The 27,684-nt window shown below is 42.9% G+C and overlaps 1 protein-coding gene across 1 annotated transcript in view; it reads left to right on the top strand.

Annotated features, from left to right (window-relative positions):
• The window catches only part of ulk4 (unc-51 like kinase 4), a 251,125-nt gene that overhangs the window by 7,605 nt on the left and 215,836 nt on the right, over window positions 1–27,684 (top strand). Inside the window, exons 6-19 of the mRNA XM_042319135.1 lie at window positions 879–980; window positions 1,196–1,279; window positions 1,371–1,446; window positions 1,862–1,972; window positions 3,266–3,426; window positions 3,527–3,596; window positions 3,769–3,835; window positions 5,801–5,905; window positions 6,298–6,358; window positions 6,522–6,706; window positions 8,142–8,188; window positions 10,468–10,546; window positions 20,341–20,448; window positions 21,713–21,796. Of these exons, the coding sequence (XP_042175069.1) occupies window positions 879–980; window positions 1,196–1,279; window positions 1,371–1,446; window positions 1,862–1,972; window positions 3,266–3,426; window positions 3,527–3,596; window positions 3,769–3,835; window positions 5,801–5,905; window positions 6,298–6,358; window positions 6,522–6,706; window positions 8,142–8,188; window positions 10,468–10,546; window positions 20,341–20,448; window positions 21,713–21,796 (1,340 nt within the window). The remainder of the gene's footprint in view (window positions 1–878; window positions 981–1,195; window positions 1,280–1,370; window positions 1,447–1,861; window positions 1,973–3,265; window positions 3,427–3,526; window positions 3,597–3,768; window positions 3,836–5,800; window positions 5,906–6,297; window positions 6,359–6,521; window positions 6,707–8,141; window positions 8,189–10,467; window positions 10,547–20,340; window positions 20,449–21,712; window positions 21,797–27,684) is intronic.

Below are 27,684 nucleotides of genomic sequence, written 5' to 3' on the forward strand. Positions count from 1 at the left end.
AACTTCTGACCCCAGTGTAATGAAACAGGCAGGGAGAGTGATCCAACTTCTGACCCCAGTGTAATGAGACAGGCAGGGAGAGTGATCCAACTTCTGACCCCAGTGTAATGAAACAGGAAGGGACATTGAGCCAACTTCTGACCCCTGACCCCAGTGTAATGTAATGAAACAGGCAGGGAGAGTGACCCAACTTCTGACCCCAGTGTAATGAAACAGGAAGGGAGAGTGATCCAACTTCTGACCCTAGTGTAATGAAACAGACCCCAGTGGGAGGAGTGAGTCCAACTTCTGACCCCAGTGTAATGAAACAGACCCCAGTGTAATGAAACAGGAGGGAGAGTGATCCAACTTCTGACCCCAGTGTAATGAAACAGGCAGGGAGAGTGATCCAACTTCTGACCCCAGTGTAATGAAACAGGAAGGGACCCCAGTGTTGAAACAGGCCAACTTCTGACCCCAGTGTAATGAAACAGGCAGGGAGAGTGATCCAACTTCTGACCCCAGTGTAATGAAACAGGCAGTGTAATGAAACAGGAGAGTGATCCAACTTCTGACCCCAGTGTAATGAAACAGGCAGGGAGAGTGATCCAACTTCTGACCCCAGTGTATTGAAACAGGCAGGGAGAGTGATCCAACTTCTGACCCCAGTGTAATGAAACAGGCAGGGAGAGTGATCCAACTTCTGACCCCAGTGTAATGAAACAGGCAGGGAGAGTGAGCTTTCCCACGGTGGTCGATGAACCCTCAACCTTCTGGCCCAAAGCCACAAAAGCATGCTCAAGTGGCACAGGGTCGCCACAATATCATATATCATATGCCTGTATCATATCACGGTTTTCAATATGTTGTATAATGGAGATGTCTTTGTCTTTCTTCAGGGTCTCCAATATACTGTGCACCAGAGGTGGTCAAAGGGGGGGACCACAGTATCAGTAGTGATCTGTGGGCCCTGGGCTGTATATTCTATGAGATGTTTTCAGGTACTCATCAAATCACTTGGGCTGTGTCCCAGATCTGTTTGTCCTCTTGCCAACTCCTTTGCTCATTGTCATTGCAATTAGTGACAAGTAGTTGGCACAGTAGCACAAACAGACAGGCAGTCAAGCTATCAAATCACTTGATTTATTGACATTAATAACAGTACTCATTTCATACCTAAATAAACCTTCTGTCTTGTTTTGCGGTCATTTGTCAGGAAAACCACCATTCTTCTCCGAGACGTTTTCTGAGTTGATTGAGCTGATATTACTTCAGGATCCTCAATCTCCAAGGCAAACGGGTAAAATGCCAATTTTTATTGCTTAACAAAATATGTTTTTATTGTCACAAGAGCATCTTAATTATAGTCCATATTGTCTTTGTTGTTAAAGGGGCTTCTTCCTGCAAGCCTACTCAAGACTTCCAAAGCCTGCTTAAAGGTTTGCTTCAGAAAGACCCTCAGAAGAGGTAGGTCCCTACTCCCTTCACCAAATCAGCTTCTTGGTTTGAAGTTTCTATGATGGATAATTCATATTATCCCTTTGACATATGACCTTTGGAATGGGCGATACCTAGTCAGTTACCCAACTGAATGCCTTCAACACAAATGTATTTTTCGCATTTAAGCCAAGCCCTTTAAATCAGAGCGGTGTGGGGGGCTGCCTTAATCGACGTCATCGGTGCCCAAGGAGCAGTTGTTGTTGGGGTTTAATTGCCGGCAGATTTCCACCTTGCTAGTTCAGGGATTCGAAGCAGCGACCTTTCGGTGACCGGCCCAACACTCTTAACCACTAGGCTACCTGTGTAGGACAAGTGGGCCGACATAAGTTTGGTCAGAAAGAGAGGGCTTTATTAGACTTCAGTTTTTAACTGTTCTTCTCAGGATAAACTGGACTCAGTTACTGGTCCACCCATTCTGGAGAGGAGTGTTCTCTGAGGTCCACACCAGCGAGGAGGAGGAGGAAGAAGAAGAAGATGTCTCATTCAGCTCCAGGTAATGTTTATGTTTCATATAACCATCAGGGAATTTATTCACAAAGCATCTCGGAGTAGGAGTGCTGATTTAGGATCTGTTTTGCCTTTTAGATCACAATGAATAAGATTACATGGACTGGAGGGAACTGATCCTAGATCAGTACACTTATTCTGAGATGCTTTGTGAATACAGGCCTGGTCTCAGTCTCGTTTCCTCAAAGGAGTTACCTCATTACACTCCCTGGTGGTATGCACCATTTCCTTGAATTGTGTCCCCTGGCCTCAACACAAAGCATTATGTTGGGTCTTTCATGTTTGGACATGGATTACATGTTAAACATCAAATCAAATTTCAAATCAAATCCAAGTTGATTTGTAACATGCTGAATTGTAGCTTTTTATTGATCCCCTTAAAGGGATACTTCAGGATTTTGGCAATGAACTCGTGAATAGCATTTTTCTATCTCTGCATGCATTTTGAAGGAAGTTGCTAACTAGCGCTAGCACAACGACTGGAAGTCTATAAGGCTAACAGATACCATAGACTGCTTGTTAGCATTAGTTTGCAAACCTACCTCTAACTTTCTTCATACTGGATGCAGATACTGTACATAAAAATGGTATCAACAAGTTCATCTGACTCTGGGGAAGTAGATAAAGGGCCTCATTGCCAAAATCCCAAAGTATCCCTTTATAGTCTAAGCCTTTGTTCTGCAATTGTAGGAAATGGACTTGTACAGCAAGCATTTGTCTGCCAATGTTAGTTTAATGTACATAGACAGGTCATTTCTAAACTGTTTGAGAAGCTCTGTCTCACCTGTTTCAACGCCAAACACTGTTGTGCAGTTGCATATCTTCCTCCCCGGCCTTTTCTCATGACATAACTTCTTGAGAATGCATGTTGGTCTGATGTTATCATAAACCATGTCTGTGTGTTCAGGATGGAGCCTGGACCTGCCCAATCAGATGGGTTGTACTGTGAGCCGTTAGTAGGAGGAAGACAAAGGACTTCACATAGCACACACACAGACACAAACGTGTTGCTGATGTTGAATATGATTTACTAAGTGCAATATGAGCATAAGATAACAGTCCGTTTCACTTGTGTAACCTATACCTCTAAACTCTATAACCATGTAATAACACAGCAGGTTCTTTGTAACTACAGTGTTGCTACTATAGGTGTCTTATTACTGTGTAGTTACATAAGTCTAAGGTCATGCGTTTCCTTGCTGTTTGTAGTCTGGTGATGTTTTACTAGTTTACTAGTTGATATGCACTAGCTGATATCTGACCTTTCGTTTGGCTGCAGTGTGGGGAGGAGTGGTGTCTGTGCCTCTAGCCAGTCATCAGCAGTGACACCTGTCTCAGTGACCTCCCAGGGACCAGGAGGGGGATACAGAGGGGTACAGGGAGGGGCCGCAGGGGCAGAGGAGCCCGTCCGCATGCACCCCAACAAATCATTCCGATTAGGTAATGCTTTCTGGGAAGGTGGAAGAAGACATGTTGATGACAGCTGATGACAGTGTAGGAGCTATGTCTGAACATAGTTCTATTCTTCTTCTTCTCCTAGACAAAATGACAGAGCTTAGACCAAAGAGTGCACTGGACAAAGATACCAGGGAGTCCATATTCCTCCTCAGGTATGATCAGTGTTCATCTCCAGTTGTTCTGATCATTTACTGAACATTGTGTTGGATCAACAACTTGACTAAGTCAAACTGGAAAATACTAATCTCATGTCTTTTAAAAAAATTAATGTTTTTTAAAATCTCAAAATGAAGCATGTTTTATGTGATCTTTTTCATCAATCAGCTCTCGTCCAACTCCAAGAATGAGTTGCACTGCAAGAGATCCACCCAACAGGACACCATTACCTCAAGTGAGTTATTCTCTTATCAAATAGCCAAAGGAGAGCCCTGCCATACCTCTGCAACCTTCTCCACAATTACATTTGAAGTGTAATCTTTCTGTGAGCTGTCTGTAATCAGAAACATGGTAATAGTAATCAGACTATTACCATGGCGCCTGTAGACTGCAGAAACTGGTAGTTGAGAATTCATTATTTTGAAAGGTTATTCTCGGTTACAGTTGTTTGTTTAACCGTTGGCGCCCTCTACAGCATTCTCAGTGAAGTGCATATTTTTTCTCCAGATGGATTTCCTGTAAGCATAAGGACATTGGACATTCTTTTGTATTACAAACTTCACTTTCATTTAGCCGCTTTAGCACTTTAATTTATGAGATCTTTGCAAGTCTGGTGTGTGAGTAGTGTTTGATTATTGGGCTGTAGTGGAGCGGGTCAATAGCTTCAAGTTCCTTGCTGTTCACATTACTAAGAAATTACACACACACACCATCACAGTCGTGAAGAAGGCACAACAACGGCTCTTCCCCCTCAGGAGGCTGAAAATATTTGGCATGGGCCCTCAGATCCTCAAAACGTTCTACAGCTGCACCATTGAGAGCATCTTGACTGGCTGCATCAGCGCTTGGTATGGCAACTGTTTGGCATCCAAACTCAAGGCGCTACAGAGGGTAGTGTGTACGGCCCAGTACATCACTGGGGCCCAGCTTCCTGCCATCAAATCAAATCAAATCAAATTTATTTATATAGCCCTTCGTACATCAGCTGATATCTCAAAGTGCTGTACAGAAACCCAGCCTAAAACCCCAAACAGCAAGCAATGCAGGTGTAGAAGCACGGTGGCTAGGAAAAACTCCCTAGGAAGAAACCTAGAGAGGAACCAGGCTATGTGGGGTGGCCAGTCCTCTTCTGGCTGTGCCGGGTGGAGATTATAACAGAACATGGCCAAGATGTTCAAATGTTCATAAATGACCAGCATGGTCGAATAATAATAAGGCAGAACAGTTGAAACTGGAGCATCAGCACAGTCAGGTGGAAGTTGAAACTGGAGCAGCAGCATGGCCAGGTGGACTGGGGACAGCAAGGAGTCATCATGTCAGGTAGTCCTGGGGCATGGTCCTAGGGCTCAGGTCAGTTGAAACTGGAACAGCAGCATGGCCAGGTGGACTGGGGACAGCAAGGAGTCATCATGTCAGGTAGTCCTGGGGCATGGTCCTAGGGCTCAGGTCCTCTGAGAGAGAGAAAGAAAGAGAGAAGGAGAGAATTAGAGAACGCACACTTAGATTCACACAGGACACCGAATAGGACAGGAGAAGTACTCCAGATATAACAAACTGACCCCAGCCCCCCGACACATAAACTACTGCAGCATAAATACTGGAGGCTGAGACAGGACCTCTATACAAGGCAGTGTCAGAGGAAGGCCCTAAAAATTGTCAAAGACTCCAGCCACCCAAGTCATAGACTGTTCTCTCTGCTACTGCACAGCAAGCGGTTCCCAAACAACAAGTCTGGAACCAACAGGACCCTGAACAGCTTCTAGCCCCAAGCCATAAGACTGCTAAATAGTTAGTCCGGGTAGCTATTGGTTAACTATTTAACTATCTGCAGTAACTCCTGACTTATCTATCCTGTTGCCTGTTGACTACTTTATAACTACCTATATGTACATACGGTATCTACCTCAACTACCTCGTATCCCTACACAGGGACTCAGTACTAGTAGCATTTATATAGCTAAGTTATCAGTACTCATTGTGGATTTATTCTTTGTTATTGTTTTTCTATTATAAAAATTTCTATAAAAAATAAAAATGGTTGGGAAGGGCCTGTAAGTAAGTATTACACTGTTCGTGTACACCTGTTGTGTATACGCATGTGACAATTCAAATGAGATTAGATTTGATGTTCTACATGATCACATACTGTAATTGTGCTCAATTGTAATGATGTCATCACTGTGGTCGTTGTCATCTCCAGGACAGTGTGGTGGCCAGTGGTCTGAATGACATCAGTTACTGTATAAAGGACCTGGTGTACACTGACTCTGACCTGGCAGTCACACCTATTATGGACAACCCAAAGGTACCACAAACTACATCATGTAGCTGTGCTCTTTCTCCTGTATAAAAAAAAGAGTTTTCTTTCTAGTAATACATTGTTATTAATTATTGCATTGTTGGGTTTTGAGTTTTCATGAAAGGCATGTCACTGTATTTGTGAATGTGACATTAAAACTTGCTCTGTATTTAAACAATAGTTTCAGTGCCCATGGTGATGGGGAATTTTAGAGAGGTGCGCGGTTCCGCTGTGCGTCCCCCATGGACGGTGGACTCGGAACCAGATAGTCTGGCGTCCCATTGTGAAATATCTATCACGGGTCCTCGGCTTTGGACTCTGAATTGTTCTTAAGAACAGAGGTGGGCAATCCACAACTCTTGTGCATTGTAGTAACAAAGATGTGTATATTTTTTCAGATTCTGAAGACCGCTCCAGTGCGATATGACCTGAAGACTTTGTGTGTCCGAGCATACTCAGGTAATGAAGAACAACAAATAGGAGTCTCCACTGCTGTGCCGCTGCTGAGTAACACTTGGACACACTCTGAAATTGACAGGTGTTATACACACACACAGGTTAGACAGACAGCTAAAACGGTTTGGGCTGTGTGATTTTTGAGCTCCTCTGACCCCCCCTATAGTGGAGAAGCTGTCCTGTCTGAGCTCTGAGGACTGGGGGGTGTTTCTGCAGCAGCTGTGCTCTTCTCTGGAGTCCCAGGCTGATAAGACAACGGCGGCGGTCCGCTCCAAACTCAACCTCCTCTGCTATCTGTGTACCATAGCTGCCCACAAGGACACAGCTACCAGGCTCATCAACTCCGAGCTGGTAAGGGAAGGGTCACTGCCTGACGGTCTGACCACATGCCCAGCATGCCTGCCATTCCTCCCAGGGCTGCTGCTTTTAACAAGACATGGGCCCCTCTAGGCTAATTTAAGTGTTCAGAACTTAGGCTCTCAGAAGAGAATTCTTAGAATCACAACACAACCTCTGGCCTTGCTGAGGCTTCTCAAGTGTTAGAAAGGTGAAAGGTCGCGGCACTACAAAGCCGTCAAGGGGTTCCTATATTTACCATGTGACCCGAGCTCCTTAGCATAGATACAGTACGTGTTGGCCTCTGTTGATCAGCGGGAAGCCTATATTTACCATGTGACCCGAGCTCCTTAGCATAGCTACAGTACGTGTTGGCCTCTGTTGATCAGCGGGAAGCTGAAACAGTAGTCAGCTAGGTGGGACCAGGAAGTTAACGCTTTCCTCAAGATAATAATAAAATTGACTTCCTATTTCCTTTACTTTTTGTTACTGAGATCCGCTCAGCTGTAACATGTTCAATGACCCTAGTTATTTATGAGAGCACAAAGACCAGACGTTGTCCCAAATGACAGCCTATTCCCTACATAGTGCACTCCTTTTGACCAGGGTCTATAGAGGTCTGGTCAAAAGTATTGCACTATATAGGGAATAGGGTTCCATTTGGACGCACAGATATCATCAAGTTACCTCCTCGTTACAGTGATGAGGTATTATGTTGTGACATAATCTGGTGAAATTTTTTAGATCAAATCTCTTAATTTGTTTATTAATGAAATGTCCAGACTGAGGATTGATTCAAACGTAGTAAATATATTTCTCCTACAACTATGAACCACTAGATGGCATTCCATCACTCACTCAGATTGAACTGAAAATGACATCACCACAATCATTAGACCTCATGGTATCTTTAGTATATCATTTCTTATTTATTTAATCAATTGTAGAATAAGGCTGTAACGTAACAAAATGTGGAAAAAGTCCATGGTTTGAATACTTTCTGAAGGCACTGTACATATAAGTGCGTCACATATCGTCGGTCACAAATGTCACCCTATTCCCTATATAGTATGGGCCCTGGTCAAAAGTAGTGCACTACATAGGACATAGGATACCATTTGAGATGCAAGCCTAGACATTGGTAGTTCAGTCAAATCAAAGCTTATTGGTCACCTACACAGACGTTATAGTGGGTGAAGCGACATGCTTGTGTTACCAGCTCCTAACAGTGCAGCAAAAATGTCAATCAAGTACACAAATAATAATAATAAAAAAGTCAAGAAGTCATTACTGTCAGAACTAATCCAGTTGACAACGCAAATAACACTGTATCAGTAATCCAAATGCAGTCTGTGCATATACCCACTGAAATATATACTAAGAATGATATGTACAGTAGATATATTGCAGTGTTAACCAACTGCTGTTGTGTTCTCTCCATTTGTGACAGTTCCCTGTGTTGACCCAGCAGCTGCGTCTAGCACCTAACTGGGATGTGTGAGTTCCTTTAGCTTCCACCTGTCTGACCACATACATACATACATACATACATACATACATACATACATACATACATACATACATACATACATACATACATACATACATACATACATACATACATACATACATACATACATACATACATACATACATACATACATACATACATACATACATACATACATACATACATACATACATACATACATACATACATACATACATACATACATACATACATACAACCATTCTCTGCATTCTCCATGCACCAGTGCATGGAAATAATGTCTAGCATGTACTGTAGCCTGCTGCACTTTACAATGATCTGAAGCCTGGTCTGGATATGCTGTAAATCACTGTTAGCCTTTACAATGATCTGATGCCTGGTCTGGATATGCTGTAAATCACTGTTAGCCTTTACAATGATCTGATGCCAAATCAAATCAAATCAAATTTATTTATATAGCCCTTCGTACATCAGCTGATATCTCAAAGTGCTGATATGCTGAAATCCCAGCCTAAAACCCCAAACAGCAAGCAATGCCAGGTGTAGAAGCACGGTGGCTAGGAAAAATCCCTAGAAAGGCCAAAACCTAGGAAGAAACCTAGAGAGGAACCAGGCTATGCTGTAATGGGGTGGCCAGTCCTCTTCTGCTGTGCCTGGGTGGATTATAACAGAACATGGCCAAGATGTTCAAATGTTCATAAATGACCAGCATGGTATGCTGTAATCACTAATAAGGCAGAACAGTTGAAACTGAGCATCAGCACAGTCAGGTGGAAGTTGAAACTGGAGCAGCAGATCTGGCCAGGTGGACTGGGGACAGCAAAGTCATCTGTCAGGTAGTCCTGGGGCATGGTCCTAGGGCCTGGTCAGATGAAACTGAACAGCAGCATGGCCAGGTGGACTGGGGACAGCAAGGAGTCATCATGTCAGGTAGTCCTGGAGCTCAGGTCCTGCTGAGGTTAGTGCTACTGTCTGTCACTAGGGCTCAGGTCCTCCGAGAGAGAGAAAGAAAGAGAGAAGGAGAGAATTAGAGAACGCACACTTAGATTCACACAGGACACCTGAATAGGACATGCTGAGAATCACTGTTAGATATAACAAACTGACCCTAACCCCCCGACACATAAACTACTGCAGCATAAATACTGGAGGCTGAGACAGGAGGGGTCTGTAAATCACTGTGGCCCCATCCGAGGTGCCTGGTCTGATGCCTGGTCTGGATATGCTGTAAATCACTGTTAGCCTTTACAATGATCTGATGCCTGGTCTGGATATGCTGTAAATCACTGTTAGCCTTTACAATGATCTGATGCCTGGTCTGGATATACTGTAAATCACTGTTAGCCTTTACAATGATCTGATGCCTGGTCTGGATATGCTGTAAATCACTGTTAGCCTTTACAATGATCTGATGCCTGGTCTGGATATACTGTAAATCACTGTTAGCCTTTACAATGATCTGATGCCTGGTCTGGATATACTGTAAATCACTGTTAGCCTTTACAATGATCTGATGCCTGGTCTGGATATGCTGTAAATCACTGTTAGCCTTTACAATGATCTGATGCCTGGTCTGGATATGCTGTAAATCACTGTTAGCCTTTACAATGATCTGAAGCCTGGTCTGGATATGCTGTAAATCACTGTTAGCCTTTACAATGATCTGAAGCCTGGTCTGGATATGCTGTAAATCACTGTTAGCCTTTACAATGATCTGATGCCTGGTCTGGATATGCTGTAAATCACTGTTAGCCTTTACAATGATCTGATGCCTGGTCTGGATATGCTGTAAATCACTGTTAGCCTTTACAATGATCTGATGCCTGGTCTGGATATGCTGTAAATCACTGTTAGCCTTTACAATGATCTGATGCCTGGTCTGGATATGCTGTAAATCACTGGTAGAGAGATGTCCATCATCAGGATCATAAAAACACTTTTGACGTGAGGATTTATATTTTTGTCGAAAGGAATTAAGAAAGGATGTTGTATAGATTAAATTAATTTAATTACAGCAACACTTATTACTAAATAGTGATAAAATGATGTAAAATTCTGTGTATGTTTTCCATGTATTTACACCAGACCTGTCTGTCTATTCCAGGAAGACTATGACATTAGTAGCCTATGTCTATGGATGTTTTTGGATTTCAGGTTAAAACAGTGTCATATATTTATGGTTAGAACTGTGTCCTGTGTGTGTGCGTGTGCGTGTGTGCGTGTGCATGTGCGTGTGTGTGTGTGCGTGTGTGTGTGTGTATTCCAGGAAGTTTAAGGTGATGCGGGTGCTGGGGCTGCTGGCATCCCACTGCACTGAGCTCAGAGAGGAGACCCCGGTCACTGAGGTTAGTGGTACTGTCTGTCACGCTGTCTGTCACTCTGCTGAGGTTAGTGGTGCTGTCTGTCACGTTGTCCGTCAAACTGCTGAGATTAGTGGTGCTGTCTGTCACTCTGCTGAGGTTAATGATACTGTCTGACACACTGCTGAGGTTAATGATACTGTCTGTCACACTGCTGATGTTAGTGGTACTGTCTGTCACACTGCTGAGGTTAGTGGTACTGTCTGTCACGCTGCTGAGGTTAGTGGTACTGTCTGTCACACTGCTGAGGTTAGTGCTACTGTCTGTCACTGCTGAGGTTAGTGCTACTGTCTGTCACTGCTGAGGTTAGTGGTACTGTCTGTCACACTGCTGAGGTTAGTGCTACTGTCTGTCACACTGCTGAGGTTAGTGCTACTGTCTGTCACACTGCTGAGGTTAGTGGTACTGTCTGTCACACTGCTGAGGTTAGTGCTACTGTCTGTCACACTGCTGAGGTTAGTGCTACTGTCTGTCACACTGCTGAGGTTAGTGCTACTGTCTGTCACACTGCTGAGGTTAGTGCTACTGTCTGTCTGTCACTGCTGAGGTTAGTGGTACTGTCTGTCACACTGCTGAGGTTAGTGCTAGTGCTACTGTCTGTCACACTGCTGAGGTTAGTGCTACTGTCTGTCACACTGCTGAGGTTAGTGCTACTGTCTGTCACACTGCTGAGGTTAGTGGTACTGTCTGTCACACTGCTGAGGTTAGTGCTACTGTCTGTCACACTGCTGAGGTTAGTGCTACAGTCTGTCACACTGCTGAGGTTAGTGGTACTGTCTGTCACACTGCTGAGGTTAGTGCTACTGTCTGTCACACTGCTGAGGTTAGTGCTACTGTCTGTCACACTGCTGAGGTTAGTGCTACTGTCTGTCACACTGCTGAGGTTAGTGCTACTGTCTGTCACACTGCTGAGGTTAGTGCTACTGTCTGTCACACTGCTGAGGTTAGTGGTACTGTCTGTCACACTGCTGAGGTTAGTGCTACTGTCTGTCACACTGCTGAGGTTAGTGCTACTGTCTGTCACACTGCTGAGGTTAGTGCTACTGTCTGTCACACTGCTGAGGTTAGTGCTACTGTCTGTCACACTGCTGAGGTTAATGATACTGTCTGTCACACTGCTGAGGTTAGTGCTACTGTCTGTCACACTGCTGAGGTTAGTGCTACTGTCTGTCACACTGCTGGTTAATGTTATACTGTCTGTCACACTGCTGAGGTTAGTGCTACTGTCTGTCACACTGCTGAGGTTAATGATACTGTCTGTCACACTGCTGAGGTTAGTGCTACTGTCTGTCACACTGCTGAGGTTAATGATACTGTCTGTCACACTGCTGAGGTTAGTGGTACTGTCTGTCACACTGCTGAGGTTAGTGATACTGTCTGTCACACTGCTGAGGTTAATGATACTGTCTGTCACACTGCTGAGGTTAGTGGTACTGTCTGTCACACTGCTGAGGTTAGTGCTACTGTCTGTCACACTGCTGAGGTTAGTGCTACTGTCTGTCACACTGCTGAGGTTAATGATACTGTCTGTCACACTGCTGAGGTTAATGATACTGTCTGTCACACTGCTGAGGTTAATGATACTGTCTGTCACACTGCTGAGGTTAATGATACTGTCTGTCACACTGCTGAGGTTAATGATACTGTCTGTCACACTGCTGAGGTTAGTGCTACTGTCTGTCACACTGCTGAGGTTAATGATACTGTCACACTGCTGAGGTTAGTGCTACTGTCTGTCACACTGCTGAGGTTAGTGGTACTGTCTGTCACACTGCTGAGGTTAATGATACTGTCTGTCACACTGCTGAGGTTAGTGCTGCTGTCTCACACTGCTGAGACTGGCATAGTCCAGCAGCACTGCACCGGGCCCCTTCACCCTGTTGTCACAGCACCTATGCTTGTCCTCTATGTATCAATGGTGCATGTGTCCCAAATGCATAGGGCTCTGGTCAAAGTGCACTATGTAGGGAATAGGCTGCCATTTGGGATTCGATCGGTGTATCACATATAACTGTCAAAGCCATGAGCTGCTGAATAGTTGAACATCACTTTAACTGTTAGAACCAGAGCAGACAGTGTAGTAGTCTCAAAACATCTCACAATCTTTTACACACACACAATTCTAACTATGTGAAAGACCCCTACAACATCAACAACAACAGTCAAATCTGTTGAATTAAAATCCCCTAAATCTGTTACTAATCGCAGCAGAGGCATGGAAGTCTAGTCTCTATGCAGCATTATGATCATCTGATGGGAGCGGTAGTGAGAGAAAGTACCGGGGTGAATCACCAGATGCCACTGTAACCCAGCGGTAGGTAGAGCTCTAAACAAGCGCCACCGATCCACCTGCCCAAACATGCTTATGGAGCCGTTAACAAACTGTCAAAGACATTGCGGTTAATCATTTTAAAAAACAGAATTCTATTTGATGTGAAATCTGGCGCCTCCACCCTTGATCCACGTCTTACATGGGTTTGCCATGATTTCCTGTGGTGGTTTATAGGTTTAAAGCTCATAGAGGAGGGGTATACGAGCGATATACAAAATGGCCGTCGTTAATCGGCACACCAGAGAATGGCGCAGTGACTTTTATTTTCCACAGTCTTCTTTTGTAAAGATGGCTGAGGATTTGTCGCCCCGCCCCCCACCACCCATCTGGGCACAGCTAGCTCAGATTCCCAGAGTGACAGATCCCAGAGACTTTTATCATCGTGCTCTCCACAGGGGTTCTGTGTCTGATGGTCAGCCGCAGTCATGGCCATTTCTGCTTCAGGGCAGGGCTATTGTCACCACCATCTCCATATGTCTGCCACACTGTGGAGCTCAGTGGTCGTCCGTGATCCTAGTTAAAGTTTCCACTGTGAGACGAGTTCTCTCTCTCTTGGTCCGGGCTCGTGTTGCGCCGATTGTTTTTTGAAAGGAGTTCTCACAGGGAGACTCACAAGTTACAATGCCGCAAAGTTCAATGTTTATTGTCAGCGTTGAATTTGATGCCTCAGCACGCTCTATAGGCTACATAACAGAATCAGACGTCAAGTTGGCCCTACACTATCATTACAAACCTCCATTTCTCACAGTCCTTTAAAACAGTGAGCAGCAATGACTGCAGCTGCTATTTTTCAGGCATACTGTTGGCTTAGTTAGGACAGGAAGAGAGGAATTAGTTCAGTATTACCCTCTTTCCTCTGCCTGTCTCTATGGATACTTCAACATCATTCTAATTAAGTGTTATCTTCCCTGGCAGAGGCAGTACTTTTCTGTGCCACAAACCACCAAGTCCCAATTCAGACATTTTCTCTCTCTCATGGCAGCGCGTCAATAGTGCTGCACACACTGTCTGCTGTTTCCTCCCAGTGTCCCTTAGAAACTGGCCTAGTGTGTCGTGCCGGCCGTCCCTGCAGAATGAGCAGAACAGACTGCCTCCTGCCTCCCTCCTCTCATTGTGGGAGAATTAGCCTGTTCCATTTCCTCAGACAGGGCTTGGAGGCTCGTTCTCACTCCTCACTACTGGAAAGGGAACAGAGTGCTGGGGCAAATGAACACTGCTGTTGATTCTATTCAGTTTGGTTTCTTGTGTCTTTTGCCAAACTATGATTGTGTAAAGATTGTTATTTTAGGGAATTTTAGGTTTGTTCAATTTTAATTTAGGTTGTTTATCCATTACTCCAAAAACATTTGAATAATTTGGTATCCATGTATTCATCATCAAAAACACATCCATAATGGCTTGAGTCAATTATTGCTCGCTGGCCAAAGCAATATGTCTCATGTCCTTCTGATAACTATAGGCAGAGGCCATTGGTGATCTATGGGACCATAGACTCATGAAACGCCTGAGGTCATGTGTGTCGCAGGCGTCAGCCCTAGATCAAACACCTGTCTTCTTCTGGACAGCCGTGGGATATGGATTGACCACACTACAGCATAGCAGGTCACCTTTTGTTTGTTATTAGCTTGCTCCTTCCATCAATAGGACATCAGGACATATCTGTCTGCCTGTCCTGTCTGCCATCCTGCCACCCTGTTTGTAATGAGTGAATGATCAGGCTCAAACCACTAAATGTCACAATACATTCATTCAGCTAAATCACATACCAGGGATATTTTATTGATTCAATTGATCAGTTGCATTAATGTGATGTTTAAATCAAATGTTAAAATTGGACAAATCACAAAGCTACTGCTTTGTTAGTTTAATCGTGAGAAATGTATTTTCATGTCACTTTGGCCCATTGCCCTTGGTGTGATAATTTGTCTTCATGCCTGCTGAGATGTCTCCAGGAAGACTCCAGTCTCGTGTTGTTCTGAACCACAGCTGAGACGTGATGATAGTGATGATGAGTAACAAAACCTCGGTTGCCTTGAGAAACTGGTGTCTCTGTCTCTCCCTCCCTAAGCCTCGCAGGGATGCTTAATGTTGCATGGCCTTAAACTGTCTGTAGCCTCAGTAGTCTAAAGCTCTGCCTTATGGGTTGGGGGGATGGAGGAGGGGTGGAGGGGGGTAGTAGCGGATTGTACAGGAGCGATAATGATGCGTTTGGAGGAAGTAGCCGTGTGTTGCGGCTCCAACTTAGCCTGTTTGTTTTCTTGAACAGTGAATCGTCAGTCAGTTGCAGGACATCTCTCCTGCCAAAGCTTTGTTTCTCTCTGGCATCAAACGTGAGCCAAACATCTGTTTCCTGCAAAGTCACCATTTATGTTCTTTACCGGCCAGCGCCAGGCCGCCTCGCACTGAGTGTGCTGCCTATTTGCATAGCACCCTGCTGAGAGCGCTGCCGCAGTAAGTCCGTCACATCCTCCCCACTTCTAAAGAGGACGAGACTAGGAAAATGCTAATTCCACGAATTAGCCAGTTAGGGTGTGTGTTTGCTTATATGTGAATTTGTGTGTGTGTGGGGGGGGTGTATGTTTTAGGGAGGTGGCTATTATGTGGATCCTTCCAATAATTTGGGGCGGCAGGTAGCCTAGTGTTGGACTAGTAATCGGAAGGTTGCAAGATCGAATCCCCGAGCTGACAAGGTAAAAATCTGTCATTCTGCCCCTGAACGAGGCAGTTAACCCACTGTTCCTAGGCTGTCATTGAAAATAAGAATTTGTTCTTTACTGACTTGCCTGGTTAAATAAAGGTGAAGCTCTATACCCTTTATAGTGTTATAATGTAGCTCTATACCCTTTATAGTGTTATAATGTAGCTCTATACCCTTTATAGTGTTATAATGTAGCTCTATACCCTTTATAGTGTTATAATGTAGCTCTGTACCCTTTATAGTGTTATAATGTAGCTCTATACCCTTTATAGTGTTATAATGTAGCTCTATAGCCTTTATAGTGTTATAATGTAGCTCTATACCCTTTATAGTGTTATAATGTATCTCTGTACCCTTTATAGTGTTATAATGTAGCTATATACCCTTTATAGTGTTATAATGTAGCTCTATACCCTTTATAGTGTTATAATGTAGCTCTATACCCTTTATAGTGTTATAATGTAGCTCTATACCCTTTATAGTGTTATAATGTATCTCTGTACCCTTTATAGTGTTATAATGTAGCTCCGTACCCTTTATAGTGTTATAATGTAGCTCTACACCCTTTATAGTGTTATAATGTAGCTCTGTACTCTTTATAGTGTTATAATGTAGCTCTATACCCTTTATAGTGTTATAATGTAGCTCTATACCCTTTATAGTGTTATAATGTAGCTATATACCCTTTATAGTGTTATAATGTAGCTCTGTACTCTTTATAGTGTTATAATGTAGCTCTATACCCTTTATAGTGTTATAATGTAGCTCTATACCCTTTATAGTGTTATAATGTAGCTCTATACCCTTTATAGTGTTATAATGTAGCTCCATACCCTTTATAGTGTTATAATGTAGCTCTGTACCCTTTATAGTGTTATAATGTATCTCTGTACCCTTTATAGTGTTATAATGTAGCTCTGTATCCTTTATAGTGTTCTAATGTAGCTCTGTACCCTTTATAGTGTTATAATGTATCTCTGTACCCGTTATAGTGTTATAATGTAGCTATATACCCTTTATAGTGTTATAATGTAGCTCTGTACTCTTTATAGTGTTCTAATGTAGCTCTGTACCCTTTATAGTGTTATAATGTATCTCTGTACCCTTTATAGTTTATAATGTAGCTATATACCCTTTATAGTGTTATAATGTAGCTCTGTACTCTTTATAGTGTTATAATGTATCTCTGTACCCTTTATAGTGTTATAATGTAGCTCTATACCCTTTATAGTGTTATAATGTAGCTCTATACCCTTTATAGTGTTATAATGTAGCTCTGTACCCTTTATAGTGTTATAATGTAGCTCTATACCCTTTATAGTGTTATAATGTAGCTCTATACCCTTTATAGTGTTATAATGTAGCTCTATACCTTTATAGTGTTATAATGTAGCTCTATACCCTTTATAGTGTTATAATGTAGCTCTATACCCTTTATAGTGTTATAATGTAGCTCTGTACCCTTTATAGTGTTATAATGTAGCTCTATACCCTTTATAGTGTTATAATGTAGCTCTATACCCTTTATAGTGTTATAATGTAGCTCTATACCCTTTATAGTGTTATAATGTAGCTCTGTACCCTTTATAGTGTTATAATGTAGCTCTGTACCCTTTATAGTGTTATAATGTAGCTCTGTACTCTTTATAGTGTTATAATGTAGCTATATACCCTTTATAGTGTTATAATGTAGCTCTGTACCTTTATAGTGTTATAATGTAGCTCTATACCCTTTATAGTGTTATAATGTAGCTCTATACCCTTTATAGTGTTATAATGTAGCTCTATACCCTTTATAGTGTTATAATGTAGCTCTGTACCCTTTATAGTGTTATAATGTAGCTCTGTACCCTTTATAGTGTTATAATGTAGCTCTGTACCCTTTATAGTGTTATAATGTAGCTCTGTACCCTTTATAGTGTTATAATGTAGCTCTATACCCTTTATAGTGTTATAATGTAGCTCTATACCCTTTATAGTGTTATAATGTAGCTATATACCCTTTATAGTGTTATAATGTAGCTCTGTACCTTTATAGTGTTATAATGTAGCTCTATACCCTTTATAGTGTTATAATGTAGCTCTATACCCTTTATAGTGTTATAATGTAGCTCCGTACCCTTTATAGTGTTATAATGTAGCTCTGTACCCTTTATAGTGTTATAATGTAGCTCTGTACCCTTTATAGTGTTATAATGTAGCTCTGTATCCTTTATAGTGTTCTAATGTAGCTCTGTACCCTTTATAGTGTTATAATGTATCTCTGTACCCTTTATAGTGTTATAATGTAGCTCTGTACCCTTTATAGTGTTATAATGTAGCTCTGTATCCTTTATAGTGTTATAATGTAGCTCTGTACCCTTTATAGTGTTATAATGTATCTCTGTACCCTTTATAGTGTTATAATGTAGCTATATACCCTTTATAGTGTTATAATGTAGCTCTGTACTCTTTATAGTGTTATAATGTATCTCTGTACCCTTTATAGTGTTATAATGTAGCTCTATACCCTTTATAGTGTTATAATGTAGCTCTATACCCTTTATAGTGTTATAATGTAGCTCTGTACCCTTTATAGTGTTATAATGTAGCTCTATACCTTTATAGTGTTATAATGTAGCTCTATACCCTTTATAGTGTTATAATGTAGCTCTATACCCTTTATAGTGTTATAATGTAGCTCTGTACCCTTTATAGTGTTATAATGTAGCTCTATACCCTTTATAGTGTTATAATGTAGCTCTGTACCCTTTATAGTGTTATAATGTAGCTCTATACCCTTTATAGTGTTATAATGTATCTCTGTACCCTTTATAGTGTTATAATGTAGCTCTATACCCTTTATAGTGTTATAATGTAGCTCTGTACCCTTTTAGTGTTATAATGTAGCTCTGTACCCTTTATAGTGTTATAATGTAGCTCTGTACTCTTTATAGTGTTATAATGTAGCTATATACCCTTTATAGTGTTATAATGTAGCTCTGTACTCTTTATAGTGTTATAATGTAGCTCTGTACCCTTTATAGTGTTATAATGTAGCTCTATACCCTTTATAGTGTTATAATGTAGCTCTGTACCCTTTATAGTGTTATAATGTAGCTCTGTACCCTTTATAGTGTTATAATGTAGCTCTGTACCCTTTATAGTGTTATAATGTAGCTCTATACCATTTATAGTGTTATAATGTAGCTCTGTACCCTTTATAGTGTTATAATGTAGCTCTATACCCTTTATAGTGTTATAATGTAGCTCTGTACCCTTTATAGTGTTATAATGTAGCTCTATACCCTTTATAGTGTTATAATGTAGCTCTATACCCTTTATAGTGTTATAATGTAGCTCTATACCCTTTATAGTGTTATAATGTAGCTCTGTACCCTTTATAGTGTTATAATGTAGCTCTGTACCCTTTATAGTGTTATAATGTAGCTCTGTACCCTTTATAGTGTTATAATGTAGCTCTGTACCCTTTATAGTGTTATAATGTAGCTCTGTACCCTTTATAGTGTTATAATGTAGCTCTGTACCCTTTATAGTGTTATAATGTAGCTACCCTAGTACCCTTTATAGTGTTATAATGTAGCTCTGTACCCTTTATAGTGTTATAATGTAGCTCTGTACCCTTTATAGTGTTATAATGTAGCTCTATACCCTTTATAGTGTTATAATGTAGCTCTGTACCCTTTATAGTGTTATAATGTAGCTCTGTACCCTTTATAGTGTTATAATGTAGCTCTGTACTCTTTATAGTGTTATAATGTAGCTCTGTACCCTTTATAGTGTTATAATGTAGCTCTGTACCCTTTATAGTGTTATAATGTAGCTCTGTACCCTTTATAGTGTTATAATGTAGCTCTGTACTCTTTATAGTGTTATAATGTAGCTCTATACCCTTTATAGTGTTATAATGTAGCTCTGTACCCTTTATAGTGTTATAATGTAGCTCTATACCCTTTATAGTGTTATAATGTAGCTCTATACCCTTTATAGTGTTATAATGTAGCTCTGTACCCTTTATAGTGTTATAATGTAGCTCTGTACCCTTTATAGTGTTATAATGTAGCTCTGTACCCTTTATAGTGTTATAATGTAGCTCTGTACCCTTTATAGTGTTATAATGTAGCTATATACCCTTTATAGTGTTATAATGTATCTCTGTACCCTTTATAGTGTTATAATGTAGCTCTGTACCCTTTATAGTGTTATAATGTAGCTCTGTACCCTTTATAGTGTTATAATGTAGCTCTGTACTCTTTATAGTGTTGGCTTCATTTTATTTACGTTTATGTAACTAGGCAAGTCAGTTAAGAACAAATTCTTATGTTCAATGACGGCCTAGGAACATTGGGTTAACTGCCTGTTCAGGGGCAGAATGACAGGTTTGTACCTTGTCAGCTCGGGGGTTTGAACTTGCAACCTTCCGGTTCCTAGTCCAACGCTCTAACCACTAGGCTACCCTGCCGCCACATTCATGGAGTAATGAGCTTTAAATCTGTCATGTCTAAAGACCTCAGTTTATTAATGGACACCGTTTGACAATGTAGACCTTAGTGCTAAAGTATAAGAATAACAGGATGGAATGGGGAAAACATAACTTCTGGTATAGCACAGTATTCTACTCTGTCTGGACATTGTTGCGTATCCAGTGTTGGTAGGGTACATTATTCAATATAAAGTGTCGTGAAGGGCAGGAGTACTGTCACAACTGTGAGTGAGTGACTGATGCTAGTGCATTCCCTGCGCCTCCAGGCTGTTGTCATGTTCACGGAGCTGATCAGGGAGAACTTCAGGAACAGCAAACTGAAGCAGTGCCTGCTGCCGCCACTGGGGGAGCTGCTCTACCTCATCGCCACACAGGTGACGATATACTCCAAAGCAGTGCCCTTTCAACCCTATGCCTTCTACTGTCTTAATGAAATTGCCATTACAATGAATTAGACCTACTAACTTCTATTCAATCAATCAATCAAATGTATTTTATAAAGCCCTTTTTAAATGAGCAGTTGTCACAAAGTGCTTTACAGCTAATGACTTATATGTCTGTTGGCTTAGGCCTTTATGATGATATTCTGATACTGTTGATAATCTACCACAAAGATACCTGCTTAAATAACTACTGTATTTAAGCACTCTCACTCTCTGTACACCGTCTCCACAGAATAATGGAGAAGCCTCTAAATAATTTGGGGTGTTCTGAGATTCGAGCAACATTTATAGGCCCTTTCCTATTATTAATACTACATGGACAACATGGGGAAACAATATGTATGAGGATTGATGTACTGTAGGTATGCTGTATTACATAACAAAATATATTTTTTAACCACATAAAGATGAACAGACGGCATAAAAGCAGAGCTTAGGTAAAAGCAAGCCATGTGGTTAATGGGCTCTCTGAACACTGCAGGTGTAGGATCTTCATTTGAGACAGTTACCTACAGCAGGAAAATGATCCTGCAGCAGCAACATTTTTGTAGGGGTTGATGCATTTTTCTTAGGGCAAATCAAGTCTGAAATTTCAAAGTGGAAATGACAAACTTTTGAAACTTTTTTTAAAACTCAAATATACTACAAGTCTGCATTTCCTGCCGTGCAGGAAGGGATCAAATGAAGATCCTACATCTGCATGCAGCACAGTGTATGATCAAAGGCCTCATTAACACGGATGTAGTGATGAAAAGGTGGGAAAATGTGAGCAGCAGTGGAGATGACAGGAGGAGAATAGTGTAAATGCAAGCTAACTCCTAACAACTTCACATGTAGTGTAATAGGTGCATAAAGATTATTCTGTGTGTAAACAGTGTTTCCATATGCTTTTGGTTCACTACATCACTCCTCATTATTTACTGTCAATATGTTTTGGAGCCAATTAATTCACATATCCCCAGTTTACTACATAATAACACACATTCCCTCACCGTTACCAAAGGCATTTTCAAGTTCCAAATTTGGTAGCTAGCTAGATCATTTGCTGGGGCTTATTTATTTATCCTAATTACGCTAGCTGCTGCTGCTTTGTTTTGCCCTAATTATTCCCCCAACGAGCCGCTACAGAGGTCCTCTCTGTCTCCACTCACAGCCCCTCCCCTTTTCTTACCTTCTCTCCCCTCTCTCCCCGCAGGAGGAGAAGAAAGAGAACCCAGGAGAGCTGTGGGTTGTTCCTGCTGCCGCCTACACGGTGTTAATGAGGTGCCTTCGGGAAGGGGTAAGACTGCTGCACCTGCCTCAGCAGGAGGGAGGGAGGGAGGGGGGTGGGGGAGTTCCGTGGTAATGATCCTCCTGCAAGGCCCTACAGGCATTGTTTGCCAACTGCAAGTCAAGGGCATGCAGCAGACCCAGTCGTCAGCCCCTGTCATGTACCTGCATCAAAACAACCCCCGGATGGATGGGTCCTTGTCATGACCTCGCCGGCAATTAACGACCGGTGGATACACACACGTACACACACATACACACTCTGTATGTAGGCTGTGTGTAGTGTAGTAGTGTGTCAGTCAGCCAGATAGTCAGTCTGGCCAGAGGACCGTTGTTCCTCAGCTGGTGCATCTGTTCTTCTTAATTACAAAACTGAGTTTGTTTCAAAAGACGATGTCTCTTCTCCCAGAAGGGAGAGTTGATATTACGTGTTCATTATAAACTAATTAGCAAAAGTTTTAGGCTGGCCAGCGTATATACCAATATGGAGCAAGATTATTCCAAAGATTTGTGAGTTGGGTGGGGGGGGAGAATATAATTTAGTTGTACCTATGTACTTAAGAAACTTTATTTGTACGTAGGTCAATTTAAGTCTGATGCCATCTACTGCAATTTCATTGAAAGGATTTGCCTAAAAAGAGGTTTTGTCCAGACAGTTTACACCAAATTTGTGAATTCTGATCCATAATCTCCAGTCTTCTATTTAAAACATATTAATAATAATGGTGTAATGGATCCTGTCCATCTTTTCTGTTGTTAGCATATTTCCTAGAAATGATGTCAGATGTTTTTATATACCTCTAGAATGTTATATCTGTTGAATTGTTGGTCAGTAGTTTTGAGGACTGTTTCACATCAAGGGACCTCACAGCATCAGAGGGAAAGTTAATGTACATGCTTCTTACAATGTTGACAACGTTGACTGTCTGGGATAGTTCTGGAGAGTTCTGTCTGAGTGACTGTGTGGGATAGTTCTGGAGAGTTCTGTCTGAGTGACTGTGTGGGATAGTTCTGGAGAGTTCTGTCTGAGTGACTGTGTGGGATAGTTCTGGAGAGTTCTGTCTGAGTGACTGTGTGGGATAGTTCTGGAGAGTTCTGTCTGAGTGACTGTGTGGGATAGTTCTGGAGAGTTCTGTCTGAGTGACTGTCTGGGATAGTTCTGACTGTGTGGGATAGAGAGTTCTGTCTGAGTGACTGTGTGGGATAGTTCTGGAGAGTTCTGTCTGAGTGACTGTGTGGGATAGTTCTGGAGAGTTCTGTCTGAGTGACTGTGTGGGATAGTTCTAGAGAGAGTTCTGTCTGAGTGACTGTGTGGGATAGTTCTAGAGAGAGTTCTGTCTGAGTGACTGTGTGGGATAGTTCTGGAGAGTTCTGTCTGAGTGACTGTGTGGGATAGTTCTAGAGAGAGTTCTGTCTGAGTGACTGTGTGGGATAGTTCTAGAGAGAGTTCTGTCTGAGTGACTGTGTGGGATAGTTCTGGAGAGAGTTCTGTCTGAGTGACTGTCTGGGATAGTTCTGGAGAGAGTTCTGTCTGAGTGACTGTGTGGGATAGTTTTGGAGAGGTCTGTATGGGATTGTTCTGGAGATAGTTCTGTATGGGATAGTTCTAGAGAGAGTTCTGTCTGGGATAGTTTTGGAGAGAGTTCTGTCTGTATGGGATAGTTCTAGAGAAAGTTCTGTCTGAGTGACTGTCTGGGATAGTTTTGGAGAGAGGTCTGTATGGGATTGTTCTGGAGAGAGTTCTGTATGAGTGTCTGTACGAGAGAGTTCTGTCTGAGTGACTGTGTGGGATAGTTTTGGAGAGAGGTCTGTATGGGATTGTTCTGGAGAGATTTCTGTATGAGTGTCTGTATGGGATAGTTCTCGAGAAAGTTCTGTCTGAGTGACTGTCTGGGATAGTTCTGGAGAGAGTTCTGTATGGGATAGTTCTAGAGAGAGGTCTGTATGGGATAGTTCTAGAGAGAGGTCTGGTCTGTATGGGATAGTTCTAGAGAGAGGTCTGTATGGGATAGTTCTAGAGAGAGGTCTGTATGGGATAGTTCTAGAGAGAGGTCTGTATGAGTGTCTGTATGGGATAGTTCTAGAGAGAGGTCTGTATGGGATAGTTCTAGAGAGAGGTCTGTATGAGTGTCTGTATGGGATTGTTCTGGAGAGAGTTCTGTATGAGTGTCTGTATGGGATAGTTCTAGAGAGAGGTCTTTATGGGATAGTTCTGGAGAGAGTTCTGTATGGGATAGTTCTAGAGAGAGTTCTGTATGGGATAGTTCTAGAGAGAGTTCTGTCTGAGTGACTGTGTGGGATAGTTCTAGAGAGTTCTGTATGAGTGTCTGTATGGGATTGTTCTGGAGAGAGTTCTGTATGAGTGTCTGTATGGGATAGTTCTAGAGAGAGGTCTGTATGGGATAGTTCTGGAGAGAGTTCTGTATGGGATAGTTCTAGAAAGAGGTCTGTATGGGATAGTTCTAGAGAGAGGTCTGTATGGGATAGTTCTAGAGAGAGGTCTGTATGAGTGTCTGTATGGGATTGTTCTGGAGGGAGTTCTGGAGAGAGTTCTGTATGGGATAGTTCTAGAGAGAGGTCTGTATGGGATAGTTCTAGAGAGAAGTCTGTATGAGTGTCTGTATGGGATAGTTCTAGAGAGAGGTCTGTATTGGATAGTTCTAGAGAGAGGTCTGTATGGGATAGTTCTAGAGAGAGTTCTGTATGAGTGTCTGTATGGGATAGTTCTAGAAAGAGGTCTGTATGAGTGTCTGTATGGGATTGTTCTGGAGAGAGTTCTGTATGAGTGTCTGTATGGGATAGTTCTGTAGAGAGGTCTGTATGAGTGTCTGTATTGGATAGTTCTAGAGAGAGGTCTGTATGAGTCCTGTAGGAACTGCAGGCACAGGGGACTTTTGTTGATTAATTAAAGGATTTGTTCAATACAGACTCTGAGCTGTAATGAGAATAATACTATCAGGAAGGTTAAGTGGTGTTGAGAGTCAGTCAGTCAGTCTGTCTCTCTTCACCAGCCACCTTGACTAATAATAACTCTGTGGGTGCTCCTCTCTGAGGGCCGGGAGGGGGATATGACTGAGGAAGGGAAGCACAACACACACACTCACACCACGTCGGTCATTAAGACGCTGCCAACCGGGTGCTTTTCTTATTTATTTCTATTGAGCGATGATGAGTGCTGACTGACACTTGCCTACTTCTCTAGGGAGAACCTCCCCAGCTAAACACAGATTGAAGTCAAACTTTCCGAGTAGGATGGGAATTCTAGCTAAGTTTTGATTGGATGGATCCTGGCTGTGGCAAGCATGCATGATTCAGCGGCTTCATGTCTTTGTAAACAAGAACATATGGCAATTAGACTAGATAGCATAGCCTATATACAGTCTATTAGACACACCACCCCATTCACCAAAATGGATCGCTCCTACAGTGTGGCCGTGGCTTGCTGTATAAAGCAGGCGGACAGGCATCAAGGCATTCAGTTACTGTTTGATTGAACATTAGAATGGGCAAAACGAGTGACCTAAGCGACTGAGTGTGGTATAATGGTCGGTGCCAGGCACGCCAGGTCTAGTATCTCAGAAACGGACTCCTGGGCTTTTCACACATGACAGTGTCTAGGGTTTCCCCAGAATGGTGCGACAAACAAAAAACATCCAGTCAGCGGCTGTCCTGTGGGCGACAACAGTTTGTTGATGAGAGAGGTCGAATGAGAATGGCAAGAATCATACAAGCTACAGTAACAGGCAGGCTGCAAACAGACAAATAATGGCTCGGTACAACAGTGGAGTGCAGAACGGCATCTCGGAACACGCAACTCGTCGATTCTTGTCCCGGATGGGCTACTACGACCACACCAGTTCCCCTCCTATCAGCTAAAAACAACAAGAAACTGTCTCCAGTGGGCACGCGATCACCAGCACTAGACAATTGTGGAGTGGAAAAACAATGCCTTGGCTGACAAATCCTGATTCCTGTTGCGTCATGCTGATGGAAGATTCAGGGTTTATCGTAAGCAGCATGAGTCCATGGACCCATCCTGCCTGGTGTCAACAGTACAGGCTGGTGGCGGTGGAGAACCGCTGTCCAATCTGCTGCAACTGCGTGATGACATCACGTCAGCATGGGCCAACATCCCTGTGGAATGTTTCCAACTTGTAGAATTCATGCCCCAAAGAATTCAGGAGGCAAAGGGGGTCCGACCCAGTACTAGATGGGTGTACCTAATAAACTGGCCGGCAATTGTATGTTTTCATATGTTATTTATGCAGCATTTCCCTGCATGGTTAAAACATGGTTAAAACATTTAAAATTGAATTGATATGTGAAATGCTTACACCACTTTAAATGCACTTAACTGCAATTCTAGCTGTGTTTGCATGTCAGATTTTCATGACCACAGCTGATTCTGAAAGCCCAAACAAACTGTGAGAATAAGATGTCAAGAAGAGAGTTGCTTGTTCTCTTGTTAAGGGCAGCAACCCACATACCGTAACATTGCAGCGAGTGTAGCAGCATCAGCAAATGTTTCAGGAGGGAGAGGAAGATGGAGGGAAAGTCTGGGCGTGAGAGAGAGGGGAGCCTGAATGCCAGAGATGGAAAGGGAAAAGGAGACTGGTAAGAGAAGGCAAGGCAGCAAGAGATAGGGAGACTGGGAGGAGAAGGCGAGAGAGAAAGAGACGGGGCAGGTGAATCAAGTGAGAGAGGACAGAGAGAGAGAGAGAGGCGGGCAGGAGAAACGACTGAGAAGAGAGAGAGAGGCAGGAGAAGCGACTGAGAGAGGACAGAGAGAGAGAGAGACGGGCAGGAGAAGCGACTGAGAGAGGACAGAGAGAGAGAGAGGCGGGCAGGAGAAGCGACTGAGAGAGGACAGAGAGAGACGGGCAGGAGAAGACGACAGAGAGAGAGAGAGGCGGGCAGGAGAAGCGACAGAGAGGACAGAGAGAGAGAGACGGGCAGGAGAAGCGACTGAGAGAGGACAGAGAGAGAGAGAGACGGGCAGGAGAAGGCGGGCAGGAGACTGAGAGAGGACAGAGAGAGAGAGAGAGACGGGCAGGAGAAGCGACTGAGAGAGGACAGAGAGAGAGAGAGACGGGCAGGAGAAGCGACTGAGAGAGAGAGAGAGACGGGCAGGAGAAGCGACTGAGAGAGGACAGAGAGAGCGAGACAGGCAGGAGAAGCGACTGACAGAGGACAGAGAGAGAGGCGGGCAGGAGAAGCGACTGAGAGAGGACAGAGAGAGAGAGAGGCGGGCAGGAGAAGCGACTGAGAGAGAGCGAGACGGGCAGGAGAAGCGACTGAGAGAGGACAGAGAGAGAGAGAGGCGGGCAGGAGAAGCGACTGAGAGAGAGAGAGGCGGGCAGGAGAAGCGACTGAGAGAGAGAGACGGGCCAGACTTGAGCTGCCTGCAGGAAATATTTATGAGCGTGAAGAAGATGTTCCCAGTGCCAATGATGAAAGGTGTGTTTGGGAACAGAGGCTGTGGCGGTGGTGTATCTGTACCAGGGAGAGGGAGCCAGGGGCTTCAACCCTCCTCCTCTATCTCCTAGTCCTGGCCACCGCACTGCTCCACTCCACACAGCTCTCCACTCACATTAAACATGTATCAGTCCAACACAGGAGCTACTGTAATGCTCTGCTCCTAATCAGCTGCAGCCTAATCTCTCTCTGAAGCATAGCCCAATTCCCTATATAGTGTACTACTTTTGGCTCCGGTTAAAAGTAGTGCACTATATAGGGAGTAGGATGCCATTTGGGACGAGTAACCTCTGGATGACTCGTAATAATAACCAGCTACATCACACACTTCTACATTTCTACATATGGATTTCTGACATGCAATTCAATGTCCTGCAATAATCATGACAGATACTCTCTGTTTGTGTGGAAGGACATTTAATG

Source organism: Oncorhynchus tshawytscha, unplaced genomic scaffold (genome assembly GCF_018296145.1).
Source record: "Oncorhynchus tshawytscha isolate Ot180627B unplaced genomic scaffold, Otsh_v2.0 Un_scaffold_7589_pilon_pilon, whole genome shotgun sequence".
Classification (NCBI taxonomy): domain Eukaryota; kingdom Metazoa; phylum Chordata; class Actinopteri; order Salmoniformes; family Salmonidae; genus Oncorhynchus; species Oncorhynchus tshawytscha.